The following is a 15,633-nucleotide window of genomic DNA, read 5'->3' on the forward strand; positions in this document are numbered from 1 at the left end:
GTACAATGGAACTCCTAATATGTTCACGACCAATATCTTAATGAAAATAGCACTAAGAAGGTCTCCATTGCTTTTTTAGTTGCCTCTTTTGTTTGAAAACTGGGCATTTATAATCCTCATGCTCATATTCAGGAATCTAAATATGTAAAATATTAAATATAAAATCTATGGGATGCCCATGCTACATTAATTAAGACCTGTTCAGGGAAGAATTTATATGTAACATCTAAGATTCACGAAATGGTGAAATTAGAATTAGAAATTAGAATGTGTCTTAGCTTTCAATTGCTGTGATGAAGCACTATGAGTAAAATTAATTTTGCAATGAAAATACTTATTTGAGTTTATGTGTCTCTCTTACATGGTATCACTAAAGGATGTTAAGTTAGGGACTAAAATAGGACAGGAAACTGAAGGCAGGAACCAAAGCAGAGGTCTCGGAACAGTGCGGCTTACTATGGTGCTCTCTCTGGGCTTGTTTGGCTTGATTGATTATAGAGCTAAGGAATACCAGCTCAAAGTGGCAGCATTCACTTTGTTTGATCTGGACGCTCACACATCAGTCACTGCTTTTTTTTTTTTAACAAAAACAAAAACTTTATTACAGACTTACCTGTAGGCCAATCTCAATGAAGTCTTAGGAGCATTTACTCATTTGATAGTCCCTCTAGTTAAATGACTACATGTATCATGTAACTTGACAGAAAAATAGAATGCACACTCTTTAGAAAAAAGGGGTTTAGGAGCTTTCATCTGGCAAAAGTAGAAACTGCTATTTCATCTTTAAAAAAAGGTGAAAATGACATTCTGGTTTGAACATTTATCGTATTGTCTACACCTTAGCATTTCCATTCATATTAAATTAATTTAACTTTTAAGTATGTATACTTTGTCTACATAACCTCCCTGACCCTTTTAAATTCATGGACACTTTTTCTAAAGTGGATATTTAAAAAAAATTGTATCATTTATTATTCTTAGCTTTTCTCTTTTTCAACATTTTTTGGTTCATCCTCCCCATGCCTTTTTTGAATCATTGCAAGAAGCTAATATTCAAGGAGCATATATTAGTCACATAGAAACCAAGGAATCAGTATGTCTAACTGGTATCATTTTAGCTTTGGGTTAATTTTATGTCATGGTAAGAGTTTCAAAGGAATGGGAAAAGAATGTCCATTTTCCTGAAATCATTTTTTGACTAATTCTTAATTTTACAACTGATTAATGACATTGTTCAAGACTACATATAACATATAGTATAATATACTAAACTATGGGATTGTCTTTATAGAGATTTGTTTCAATATGGATACAAAAGTAGAATTCACTAATGTCAGGTAACTCAAGAAGCAAACACACACACACACACACATTTATGTAGCAATACATTGAAAACAGTAGTTTTTGAGAGTTTCATGCTTGTATATTGTATGGTGTGAGGATGTGTAAGTGAAGCATGGACTGTGTTGGAGATGAGAAGATCGTAAGTTCCAGACTTCTGAAATATCTGCTTAAGAGAGCTACATATAGGAAGTGGAAAACCCATAAGAGAGAAGTGTGTTGTAGTCAGAAAAACTGAAAAAAAGGGGCTACTTAAGCTCCTTTACATTGTACACAGAGAAACCATCTTTGGAGTTTTCCTTGATAGGTTCCAGTCTTGTTTTGCTCTGGTATTTTGTCACTCTATTTAAATCCCTCATTTTTGGAATGGAACCATAATTATACAATTTTTGGAACTATGCTCCCATATTTTAGAAATATGTAATTTGTTTTTTTTTATTTTATAAAGACTTGCATCTTGTATTCATTTGCATCTTAAAAGACACTTTGGGCTTTTAAGATGCGGAGGTTAATATGCCAGGAAAGCAAGAAGCTCCATGGACCCTTTGGGGATGACATTAGCTGAAATATTCAACAAAGGGGAGACAGAACCTGTAGAGATGAGATCCAGAGGTTAGGCAGGACTCCCAACTGAGGAATGGGGCCATCCACCCATCTCCAAAATTTTAACCCAGAATTGTTCCTGTTTAAAGGAAATACAGAGACAAAGAATAGAGAGAGACTGAAGGAAAACCCATCAAGAGACTGTCCAACCTGGGGATCCATCCTATATACAGACACCAAACCTAGACACTATTGCTGTTGCCAATAAGTGCACCAACAGGAACATGATATAGCTGTCTCCCAAGAGGTTTGCCATAGCCTTACAGATGCTGATGGATAACAGCCAACCATGGCAACCACAATGGAGGACTTAGGGGAAGGACTGAAGGACTTGAAGGGGATTTCAATCCCATAAGAAGAACAAAAGAATCAACCAAGCAGAATCCCCAGAGCTTCTAGGGACTAAACGACCAACCAAAGAATACACATTAAGGAACCCATGGCTCCAGCTGCATATGTAGCAGAAGATGGCCTCATCTAGCATTATTGGAAGGGAGGCCCTTGGGCCTTTGAAGACTCAATGATCCAGTATAGGAAAATTCTAGGAGAGTGAAGCAAGAATGGGTAGGTGGGAAGGCACCCTCATCGAAGCAGTGGGTAGGGTGGGGAATGAGATAGGTGGTTTGTGGGGGGGAAATGTAAAAGGGGATAACATTTGAAATGTAAATAAATAAAATAAGCAACAAAATAGGGAAATGTGGAAACTTTAAACATTTTTTGTTTATTTTTTATTTCTTTCTGGATTTTTTTATTTACATTTCAAACGTTATTCTCTTTCCTGGTTTCCTGGACATAAGCCCCCATGCCATCCCCTCCCCTTCTTCTATAAGGGTGTTCCTCTCCCTATCCACCACCCTTCCCACTCCCCCACCCCTGAAAAATTTTTTATTTACTTTTGCACTGTAGATTTTTTTCCCCTCCTGGTCTACCCTCCAACTGTTCCGCATTCCATACCCTCCCATCTCCACGAGGATGTCCTTACTTCCTACCCCCCCAGAACTCTAAGCTTCCTGTGTCTTCCAGTCTCTTGAGGGTTAGGTGCCTCTTCTCTAACTGATCCCAGACCAGGTACTCCTCTGCTATATATGTACTCGGGGCCTCATCTCAGTTGGTGTATGCTACCTGGTTGATCAAGTGTCTGAGAGATCTCGGGAGTTGAGATTAATTGAGACTGTAGGGAGAATGGAAACCTTTAAAGTTAGACTAAATGTATTTTGAATTTCCATATGGTCACTAGTCTTTAAGGGCCATGAAGTATATTATAATATTTTGAGTAAGAATGTGCCCCACAGGATTTTATATTTGAACACTTAGTCATGAACTGTTGGGGAAGTTTGGCCTTGCTAGATACATATGTAAATGGGGTCAGCTCCACATAAGTCAGAACCACCTTTTTCCCAAGTTTATATACTTGCTTTTTCTCATGTTTTCCTGCAGTAAGACACTCATCTGCACACATGTTAATCAACCAAATACATATAGGATCTATCATTATCTCTCATTAATTCATAAGCAGTCTACATTTGTTTGGACAAGTCGTGGTAGCATCAGTAAAGATACTGGGGGATGAAAAATTCCTACTTTAAAAATGGGTGCATTAATTAGTATTAATTCAATAGTTCACTTGGAGAAAGAGTCTAAATGAGGTCAAGGGGATACAAATTCGCAAAGAAGTCAAGTTATCACTATTAGCAGATGATATGATAGTATACATTAGCAACCACAAAATTTTATCAGAAAACTTCTACAGATGATAAACAATTTCAGCAAATCTGTATGACAAGAACTTTTATGACACTTTTATGATACAAGTATCAAAAGAAAAAAAAATGGAAGAATCCCTCAGAAAATGGAGAGATCTTCCATAGTCATGGACTTGTAGAAATAACAGTAAAAATGGTCACCATACCAAAAGAAATCTACAGATTCAATGCAATCTCTATCATAATCCCAAAATAATTCTTCTAACACATGGAATGAGTAATTCTCAATTTCATATGGAAAAGAAAAATTGAGAATAGCTATAAAAATTCTTAACAGTAAAAAAACTATGGAAATCACCATCCCTGACTTCAAGCTACACTACAGAGCACTAATGATAAAGAAAGAAAGAAAGAAAGAGAGAAAAAGAAAAAAGAAAAACTGCATAGGATTGGTACAGAGACAGAAGGGTTTATCAATGGAATAGAATTGAATACCCAAAAATAAAACTGCACACTTACAGATACTTGATTCTTGAAAAAGAAGCCAAAAATATACAATGGAAAAAGAAAGCATCTTCAGTAAATGGTGCTGGTCTAATTGACCATTTTTATGTAGAAAAATGGAAATCCATATTTGTCACCTTGCACAAAGCTCAAGTCCAAGTGGATCAAGGACCTCAAATTAAAACCAGATACATTCAGTCTTCTAGAAAGAGTCTTGAACTCATTGGCACAGGGGGAAACTGCCTAAACAGAACTCCAATGGCTCAGGCTCTAAGATCAAGAATTGGTAAATGGAACCCCATGAAACTTTAAAGATTCTGTAAGGCAAAGCACATAGTCAATAGGACAAACCAGCAATGTACATTTTGGGAAAAAAATCTTCACTAACCCTATATTCGATAGAGGGCTAATATCCAAAATACATAAATAATTCAAGAAGCTAACCACCAAATAAAACATACAACCCAATCAAAAATGAGCTACAAAACTAAACCAAGAATTCACAACAGAGGACTCTTGAATGCCTGAGAAGCATCTAAAAAATGCTCAAAGTCCTTAGTGATCAGGGAAATGGAATTAAAAACAACCCTGAGATTCCACTCTACACCAATCAGACTGGCTACAATAAAAATCTCAGGTAATAGCGCATGCTGGTGAGGATGTGGAGAAAGACAAACACTCCTCAATTGATGGTGGGATTGCAAACTAGTATACTATTTTGGAAATCATTCTGGAGGTTTCTCAGAAATTTGGATATAGATATACCTGAATATCCAGCTATACCACTCTTGGGCATATATCTAAAAGATATCCCACCATGTCACAGAGGCACATGTTCCACTATGTTCATAGTGGTCTAATTTTGATAGCCAGAAGCTGGAAATAACACAGATGTCCCACAACAAAAGAATGGATGCAGAAAATGTGGCTCATTTGCACAATGGAATAATACTACACAGCTACTAAGAATGAGGTCCTCATGGATTTTGCAGGCAGTCAGAAATAGGAATTATTGCCCTGAGTGAAGTAACTCAGACCCAAAAGAACATTCATTGTATATATTCACTAATAAGCGGGTATTAACCCTCAAAAAGGACAGAATACCCATGACAAAATCCACAAGAGTCAAGAAGGTTAACAAGCCCAAGGGCCCATGTGAGGATGCCTCAATTCCATTTGGGAGGGAGAAGAAAGCAATCTCAGGGTCAGAGGCAGAGAGGGACATTGGTGAGAGAAGGGACAGGGAGGGAAAGAGGGGATCAGGTTTTGGTGTGGGAAACAGGACTGCAATCCTCAGAGCAATCAGAAATAATAGAAACAAAGCAACCTCAGGACGTAGCAGGTAGAAGGACCCTCTAGAATGTACTGAAGACCTGGGAGGTGAGAGATTCTCAAATGCAAGGACCTTGGATGATGTGCTCTACAGTGAAGAGGGAGAACTTGTAGAGGTTACCTCCAGTGGAGCGACAGTACATAAAATGGAGGGTGGGGTTGCCATCCCACAGTCAAAAGTTTTGACACGGAATTGTTCCTGTACGAAGGAACTGCACGGAGAGAAATGGAGAAAAGCATGAGAGAAAAGAGGTCCAGTGATGGCCCAAATTGGGATCTAGCTCAAGGTGAGTCCCAGGTGAGCCTGAAACTCTTAAGCATGTCGTGCTGTGCTTGCAGATGGGATCCTAGCATGTCTGCCTTTGGAAAAGCCAAACAAGCAGCTGAAAGAGTCAGATGCAGATACGAGCACCCAACCAATGATCAGAAGCTTGGGACTTCTGTGGTTGAATTGGGGAAAAGCTGGAAGAAGCTGAGGAGGAGTGTGACACCATGGGAAGACCAGCAGTGTCAACTAACCTGAACTTCAAAAATCTCTCAGTCACCGAGCCACAAATCAGGCAGCATACAAGAGCTATTATGAGGCCCCTGACACATAAACAGACACGGACTCCCTGGTATGGCCTCAGTGAGTGGAGATGCATCTAACCCTTGAGATACTTAAGGTCCCAGGGAGTAGGGATATCTGATGGGGGAGCATGGTGGGGACATCCTCTTGAGACTCAGGTGAGGAGCTATGGGATGGGGAGCAGAAGAGTTGGGGGAGTAGACTGGGAGGAAGATGAAGTCTAGGCTGTAAAAAAGAGGATTAACGAATTAAAAATATTAATAAGTTAAGAGAAAAATAAACAACTGAATTCAACTCCAAAAACATAAAGTGAGAAATTCATAGTTTTTCAATAAAATATCAAGTTTTCCTGATCTTTATAGGACAATTTCTAATAAATTTTGTATTAATGATCCCCTGACTAAAAAGCCTGGGAGATATGGATGTGCTCTCCTTCAAGGTTTGTATTGCACAATTAAAGGATTCCCCTCATAAAGCCTTAGGAAAGACTGCTGTTAGGGGTGTTTTCTTTTTGTCCAGTTTTTCCTCACATTGGCGTTATAACATGAAATATCTCCACTGAGACACTTAGCTATTGGAATGTAGAATTAAACACAGGATAGTGCCTTTTTCATAGGAAATATCCCTGTGTTTTACTTCGATTATTGACTAAAGATCTCTACAGTCAAAGGAGGGAGCCACTATTTATACCACCAGCCCTTGCAACAAGAGAAACTGTATTGTGTCAAGCTGAGAATGGCATTGATTGCATTGACTGCATACATAAAATGACACTGGTATCTAACTTCTTTAAGTCTCATTTCTCATTGAGAACCTGAGGAATGCTAGAATTTTTTTTTATTTTTTTGGTTTTGTTTTATTTGGGGAGAGGCAAATATAACATACATCTTCAGAATTGAATACATGCTCTGACAATAGTCACTCACTTTTTGAAGCATGTTAACTTACTTGGGGTTATATGAATGTATTACTTATTACTTAGAGAATGAAAAGTATACAAATATAAATACACACAGACATATATATACACATCTATTTATGATATTCATATCTCATTGCTTATCTTATATGTACACACATATGTCAGTATATGAGAGAGAGGGGAGTCTTAACAAAAGAAATTATATTTTAAGTCTGTATTTATTTTAGAGAATTGAATTGAATTTAATAGTTCCCTAGGAACACACTGTACAGCTCTAACTGGACTGGGCACCAAAGTCCTTACTCCTCCACTTCCCATCTGCTCCTAAAACAGGCATGAACTGCCATGCCTTGAATAGAACATGGAATTTTAATAATTGAAGAAAAGATTTTCCTTCATTAATGATACAGTCAGGGATTTTAATTAAGTTACTAGTCAAGGTTTACATTGTTAGTTTATCTCACAAGCATTTATCTTAACTATGACCATACTTTCATTTAATGAAATAATGGGGTAACTTTTCTCCTTAGAATATGTAGGCATCAGAGAAAACTTAAATGTGATTGCAACTAAACAGAAGAGAATCTTGACTGATATATCAGGATTTGGTTTTCTGCTCCTTAATTAATATGTGTGTCTTACTCTCATGAGAAATTACTAAGTTTTATATTTTTCTCCTTTGGTTACTGGCTTTTGAGAGGCTCAGCCTCACAGACTCCATGTATCACTAGCTTTAAGGAAGCAAGGGCAGTGTAGTGTATCATGACAGTGTGCAATGGAATATGAGGCATATCAAGGTAAATTTCTTGGGTGCACTAATGCCAACTGAAATAACTCACTTATGACTGCTATTGCACAGAGTGTCAGTCTGTATCTCAGACTGTACCCATCAGGCACTTTGCACTGGTGCCTGCAACAGACACATAGAGATCCTGAACTAAAAACAAGTTAATGCATTTTGGTGAGGAGACTCACAGAACATTTTCTGAGTCACTACTTCAAAAGCACTAGAGGTTTCTGTTTGTTAAATTATGTCTTATATCTCTGTTGCAACGTATAATGTTCTTTTCTCTTTTATAAGCTACCTATATTCTTGTATCTTCTACTATTCTACCAAGAAAATAAAATTAGAGAATACATTGGATAAATTGGGTATGATTTGAAAATTTCATGATGAAAATTCAAAAGTGTTATATTTTAATTGTCACATAACTTAACGTCTTTAAGAGTGGTCCAATTACTGATTTCTCTCCAAAATGCAAGAATTATACTTCTCCAAAAAAGTGAAAATTTCCACTCTTTATAATTGGCTTCTGAGGCAGGGGGGAGGGAGGGAGGGAGGGAGGGAGGGAGGGAGAGAGAGAGAGAGAGAGAGAGAGAGAGAGAGAGAGAGAGAGAGATGAGAACACGTACAATTGGCTCTCACTGGAGTTGACTTTTACTGGCCCTCAAAAGCCAATTATGCACAAATCTTTTCAAGTCCCTGATCAATGGTGTCACTTTAATAGCTTTAGTGGAACCCATGAAAGTACTTACAGAACAGAAATTGTCAAAATGCCAAATTCCCTTTCCAGTCTAAACCAGGTAATCATTTACTAGTTTACCCTGGAGATTGTGAACTCACCTCAAGTCCAGTCATGTAGTACCAGTCAGGTTCTTCAGTTGATTAATATAATTTTAGAAGGAAGGCAACTCGCCTAACTCTTTTCCCACACTGAAGTCAGACGGCAAATTGTAAGGCAAGAAACTTTTAATAGATCCCGACAAATTCATATGCACAACATGTAAGACGTAAGATGATCGCATGATTATTTCATCTAGCCTCAGTAAGACTCCTACTGTGTCACTATTTGCAGAACTACTCCAGCACTGCTCTTCTTTTAAATACTTGCCTTCATCCTAGTGCATGATGAAGATTTAATCAAGTCCCAGTAAGTCATCTGAGTTTGCAAAATCCATTGTGATAATTGGTGAAAATCACAATCAAATGTCCCGGTCAGAAAAAAAAAATCTTTATTTCGAGATAGTAAAAGATTACTATAGCTACTACATTTAACAATCCTAATGCTACATTTTCCCAGTAAATCACATATTTAAAGAAGATCCATACCAAAACCTCTTATGCTATGATAATTAAAATCTTTAAATATAAAAAAAATCAGTTATATTTACAGAAGTCATACAGCTGCTTCTGAAACAGGGCTCCTTGTTAGGGTGCAACAAACTATGAATTCTGTTAAAACTATACTAAACCTTCAATCAAATAATAATAAAGAAAATCATCATGTATAAAACATGGTATGATGCATAACAGAAAAAGTCAAGGAAATATGACAGTTGTGCCTGTTGTGAGACATTCCTCTCCTCTTTGTACATGACACATCAGCTTTTACTTTTACACTATCTTGTAATTATACATTTCCTCTAAAAAGTCTTGATAGGCAAAGGCATTGTATAGCTTTAGAAATGAGAATAGCTGTGTACATGGCATGGATAATAAAGAAACCATCAAGTTATCTATTGTTTCCTTATAAAACCAGACATTTACCAATCTCTAGTTCCTGAAATTGTGATATAAATCAACAGTAGATGAAATATTAAATGGGGCTTCCCCTTGTGGATTTGAAAGCCAAGAATCTTGAGGTACCAACTACTCCACACTGAAGAAGTCCACAGTTGCCCTCTTCTGCAGTTTATTTTCAACTTATATCTATAAAATATTCAAAATTAACTAATCAGATTGAAAAGTGTCCAAAACCTTAGAACCTTCAAGTATCCAGGTAGCAGATAGATAAGCACTGAATCATGTTTCAGAAACTATGATTAAGCATGAGCATTTCAGATAAGACATTAGGAAACTGTTTACAAATTAATTTTAATTTTATTATTTCTCAATTTTTGAATATATTGAGAATAATGAAAATTTAAAACAAATTATTACATATAAACTCACCTTCATTATTGCATTCTACATGCTAAATTAAAAACTATTTTTAGAACACAGTAATTTTTAACTTAAATTTTTCATCTGAAAGTACTTGTTTAGTAAAATATTGTATTTTCATTAATAGTTGTTAGAGCTAACTTAACTTTACAATTTTTACTTTCAATGTTTGTATTATTTCAGATTTTATACTTGTATGTAATGTGTTTTGATCAAATACATGCTAATTTTCTCTCCTTTAGTTTTTTCGCCATCTCTCCCAATAATTTTCTTTCCCAATATTTTGTTGTTTTTAATATTATTATGTTATTTTATTTCTTCTTCCAAGCAATGCTGTCTATCCTTTTCTACTATCCTTTAAATTCTCCTCTTTTTAAATTATTGTTACTGCATGCATATATGTAAATAAATATATATTTCTAGATATAGCCTATGCATCCCATGTAATAATGTTACTTGAAAGTATATTTTCAGTGCTGGGCCTATGGCACTGAAAAACCACCTGATGTACTCTTTCTAAAAATTCTGAGTAGACTCGGTATAGCCTATATATTTTTGTAGGTCAATTCACTAGAGCACAAGGAGCTTTTTAAAGGTCATATCACTAAAGAAAATTACATCTCACCTATTTTAGAAACCATCACTTGCTCATAATTCCTCCCTCATTCATATTGAGATTTTGACTAGCTTGTGCAGAAAATATTCACGGGGTCACAGCCACTGTGAGTTCAACTGTTCAATAATCCAACTATGTCCAGCAACAAGAAAATCTGTTTTAGTTGCAGACAACCAATAGCTTCTTATTCTTCTCACAATCTTGCTATCCTCAGTTCTGCAACGGTATGGGAATTTAGAGAAGAAATAGAGATGAGAGGAGAGAGGAGAAAGAATTAAGGAAAGAGGACAGGAGAGAGATGAGACAGGAGAGAGTTGAGAGAGGAAAGGGGACAGAGTCAAGAGAATAAAGAAGAGAGAGAGGTGAGAAAGGAAACAGGAGAGAAGAAAAAGGAGACAAGAGAGGCAAGAGACATGAAGGACAAAAGGTGGAAGAGGACAGAGGTGCCAGGAAGGAGAGGGGTGAGAGGGGAGAGGAGTAGAGGAGAGAGCAGAAAAAGAAGGGAAGTAGGATAGACAATGGAAGGGGAGAGAGCAGAGGGGAGAGAGGAGAACTATGGAACAAATGTGCAACTTAAAAGCTAAGTATTTCACAGTCTCATTTTAACCAGTTGTAGGTCTGTGTATTAATCATTACAATAAGAAGATTGCCTGATCAAGGTTGAGAACTGGACCAATATGTGGGTATAAAAGTATGAATTTATGGGTGACTTTATCACTACATCTTTTAGCAAAATATTATTGTTTATATTTTCCCCAAAAGCCTAGGACGACTTCTGGAGAGTGTTTTGGTCCATTCAGTAATATAAGAGATATATTCAATTTTGTGGAGTGGGCTTTGAATTCAGGCAGAAACTGGGAAGTTGTTATTTATTTTATTTATGGTGGTTTGAATACAATTGATCCAAAGTGTCACTACTGGACGTGTGACCTTGCAGGAGTAAGTGTAGATATGTTGGAGTGTGTAATTTGAGACCCTTTTACCTGGAAGTCAGTATTCTCCTGTTTGCTTTCAGAAAAAGATGTAGAATTCTCATTTCCTTCAGTGCCATTCCTGACCAAATACTGCCATGATGATAATGGATTGAAATTCTGAACCTGTAAGGCAGCTCCAATTGAGTGTTATCCCTTATAAGCGTTACCTTGGTCATTGTATCTCTTCATGACAATAAAACCCTGACTAAGCAGAAGTTGGTACCAGGAACTGGGCTGTTGCTGTCATAAGCCTGACCTATACTTTTGTTGGAGGAATGTGGATCTTGGGACTTTGGAAAGCAGTGGAATGTGTTTAGGAGTGCTTAATGAGCCATCCTAGTAGGAATAAGAACGACTCTTGTACTGCTGACAATTTGAATTCTGGGGGCCTGTCTCAAGAGGTTTCAGAGAAGAATTTGAGTAGGGTTCCTAGAGATTGTTTCTATTATACCTTGAAGACTGGAACTGCTTTTTGGTTTGCTATAAAGATTTTGTCTGAAGCTAAGAAAAAAAAAGATTCATACTAATTGTATTGACATAAGAAATCTTAACAAAGCCACATTTAGAATGTGTATTGTGGTTCACACTTATGAGAAGCATTTTGAATAAATGTAGCAAGCTTAGAAAGGAAAAGATTAAAAAATGTGTGGTTCAAGTACTAAAGGGGTATCACTAAATGAAATTGAACTAAATCCTGTGTTCAAGGAGCTCATCATATAAAAGGAGTGGGGATCTCAGGACAAGATTCAACCCAGCTAAGGTTATTGGTTATGTTTGTAGCTGAACAAGGGATGAGTATATCTAAGCATTATTATTACTAGATTATTGTTTTCAATTGGACATTTTTATTGGATATTTTATGTATGTACATTTCAAATGTTATCTCCTTTCCCAGTTCCTCCTCTCACATCCCCCTCCCTTGAGAATGCCCCACACACCCACCCATGCCCTATAAACACCCTAGCATTCCCTACACTGGGGAAATGAGCCTTCAAAAGACCAAGAGCCTCTCCTCCCATTGATGCTAGACATTGCCAACCTCTGCTACATATGCAGCTGGAGGTATGGGTCTTCCACATGTTTAATCTTTGGTTGGTGGTTTAGTCCCTGGGATCTCTGGGGGAGGGGGAGTCTGATTACTTGATATTGTTGTTCTTCCTATGAGATTGCAAACCCCTTCAGCTCCTTAAGACCTTTTTCAAACACCTCCATTGTGGTTCCCATGTTCAGTCCAATTGCTAGCTACAAGCATCTTCATCTATATCAAAAGCCTCTCCCAGAGGGTCTTAGGAGACATCCATATCAGGTTCCTGCCAGCAAACTTCTTGGCTTCAGCAATATTATCTAGGCTTGGTGGCTGTATATGGGATAAATTCCCAGGCGGGACACTCTTTGTCCCTGCATTTCCTCCCATGAGTATTTTGTTCCCCCTTCCAAGAAGGACTGAAGCATCCATTCTTTGGTCTTCCCTCTTCTTGAACTTTATGTGGTCTGTAAATTGTATCCTGGGTATTCATAGCTGTTGAGCTAATATTCACAATTTGGCATAGTTTTCTTTCTTCTTGAGTTTCATGTGGTCTTTGAGTTGTATTGTGGGTATTATGGGTTTCTTTTTGGCTAATATCCACTTATCAGTGAATACATACCATGTATGCTCTTTTGTGATTAGGTTATTCTCACTCAGGATGATATTTACTAATTCTATTCACTTGCCTAAGAATTTCATGAAGTCATTGTTTTTAATAGCTGAATTGTACTCCATTGTGTAAATGTCTGTATACATTCCTCTGTGAAAGAACATCTGGGTTCTTTCCAGCTTCTGGCTATTATAATAAGTCTGCTGTGAACATAGTGGAACATGTGTCCTTGCTATATGTTGGGGCATCTTTTGGGTGTATGCCAAAGAGTGGAATAGCTGGGTCCTCAGGTAGTACTAAGTCCACTGTTCCTATTTTTCCATGTCCTTGCCAGCATCTGCTGTCACCTGAGTTTCTGATCTTCTCTATTCTGACTGGTGTGAGGTCGAATCTCAGAGCTGTTTTGATTTACATTTCCATGATTAATAAGGATGTTGAACATTTCTTTAGGTATTTACCAGCCATTTGATATTGCTCAGTTGGGAATTTTTTCTTTAGACCTGTTCCCCATTTTAATAAGGTTATTTGATTCTCTGAAGTCTAACTTCTTGAGTTCTTTGTATATATTAGATATTAGCCTTCTGTAAGATATAGCATTGGTACGGACCTTTGCCAAACTGTTGGTTGCCGTTCTGTCCCATTGACAGTATCCTTTGCTTTACAGAAGCTTTGTAATTTTATGAGGTCCCATTTGTCGATTCTTGATCTTAGGTAGAGAATAAGCTATTGGTGTTGTATTCAGGAAACTTTCTTCTGTGCCTATACGTTTGTGGCTCTTCACCACTTTCCCTTCTATTAGTTTTTTTTTTTTACTCTTTCACAACTGAGATTTTATTGATCGAGGAGTAGAGTACACAGACATTCCAATTCTTAACACACGTACCCAAACTCTGGAGAGCCGTATAGTGTTCATGTACCCTAATTCTAAGGAGCCATAATAGTGCTCACGTACCCGAACTCTGAAGAATCACATTGTGCTCACATATACAAATGAAGAGCTACATATTGTTTTTCTTTGAACTTATTCCAGGGATAATCCAGCCTCAAACTTGGCAAGTTTCCTCAAGATCTCTCATAACAACCAAATGCTCACAATGCTCAGTTCCACCAATTCACAATTTTATGTCACACACAGAACATACTCAAAATCTCCATTTTTCACAGCACATTATCACAACTTTAGGAAAATGGACTGCCATGACCACAGACATCACAGTTCTGACAGAGCGAAGACCAAAGACTGGCTTTCTTACAAAATGGTTCTACTAGAAACACGGGACCAGATATAACTGAAAATATTCTAGACACGAATGCATGACTGAGACCCCAAATTGCCATTCAGTACGCTTTGTACTGAAGGATATAAAACTAGCCCCCTTTACGGAATGTTATGGTGACCCCTGAGACAGTCACAGCCTCTCCTGATTCAGTATCCTGCTATTTTCTGGTTGTACCAAAAAATAAACAACCAGCAAATGATTTAACCTCTTAAACAAACATTTACACTTAACAAATGGGATGAGGTGGGATTCCCTCACCTTTTAAAAATGTTTCTAGAGCTACTAAAAACCTTGCATTTACAAAATAGTTGATAAAAATATTCCTCTGGATTTTACAAGAAGGGAGGCAGGGACCACTGACAGACGTGATGGATGCTTAATCGGACTTCGCTTCTTTCTCTTCCCCAGAGGCTGGACTCTGGTTTTCCGTCTCTCCATTTTCTGCAGGCAGATCTGTAGTTTGCTGGTCAGCCACTTCAGCCTGTTTGCCCTTCGCTCCACTCTTCCCTTTAATCTGTGCTTTTTTGTCTGATGCATTATCCTTTCCCATAGCCTTTTTCGGTTTCCCGTCCACCTTGGCAGGGGCGGGCTTGGCCGACAGCCTCGTGGAGAGGCTCGTAGGCTCTGCCTTCACCGCTCCATCTGTGCTAATCTTCCTCTTGGGCATGTGGAGGCTCGGGGTAGGAGACAAATGAGATGTCGATCTGTCACGGAGCTGCACTGCCTAGCCGCCACCCCACGAACTGCCCTTTTCTATTAGTTTTAATGTATCTGGTTTTAGATGGAGGTCCTTGAACTACTTGGACTTGAGCTTTGTACAAGGAGATCAGAATGGTTTGATTTACATTCTTCTACATGCTGACCACCAGTTGAAATAGCATCATTCATTGAAAATGCTGGCTTTTTTTTTCCACTGGATGGTTTTAGCTCTTTTGTTAAAGATCAAGTGACCATAGGTATACTCAAGAAAACTGGAGAATCTAGATGAAATTGACAATTCCCTAGACAGAAACCAGGTACCACAGTTAAATCAGGATCAGATAATCCATCTAAATAGTCCCATAACCCCAAAAGAAATAGCACTCATTCAAATTTTCCCAACCAAAAGAAGCTTAAGACTTGATCAGTTTAGTTGAGAAATCTATCAGACCTTCAAAGCAGACCTAGTATCAATACTATTCAAACTATTCCACAAAATAGAAACAGAAG

At 37.6% G+C, this 15,633-nt stretch overlaps 1 protein-coding gene across 1 annotated transcript; it reads right to left on the reverse strand.

Annotated features, from left to right (window-relative positions):
• Window positions 1-14,732: 14,732 nt before the first annotated feature.
• Window positions 14,733-15,091, reverse strand: Hmgn1l1 (high mobility group nucleosomal binding domain 1 like 1). Its single transcript, XM_063286823.1, has one exon. The coding sequence runs from the start codon at window positions 15,089-15,091 to the stop codon at window positions 14,801-14,803; it is 291 nt and encodes a 96-aa protein (XP_063142893.1). The 3' UTR covers window positions 14,733-14,800.
• Between the last annotated feature and the right edge of the window lie 542 nt (window positions 15,092-15,633).

Source organism: Rattus norvegicus, chromosome 4 (genome assembly GCF_036323735.1).
Source record: "Rattus norvegicus strain BN/NHsdMcwi chromosome 4, GRCr8, whole genome shotgun sequence".
NCBI classification, from domain to species: Eukaryota; Metazoa; Chordata; class Mammalia; order Rodentia; family Muridae; genus Rattus; species Rattus norvegicus.

Excerpts from the sequence above, each read along its gene's own strand:
- Hmgn1l1 (XM_063286823.1), bottom strand. The coding sequence starts at position 15,091 with ATGCCCAAGAGGAAGATTAGCACAGATGGAGCGGTGAAGGCAGAGCCT.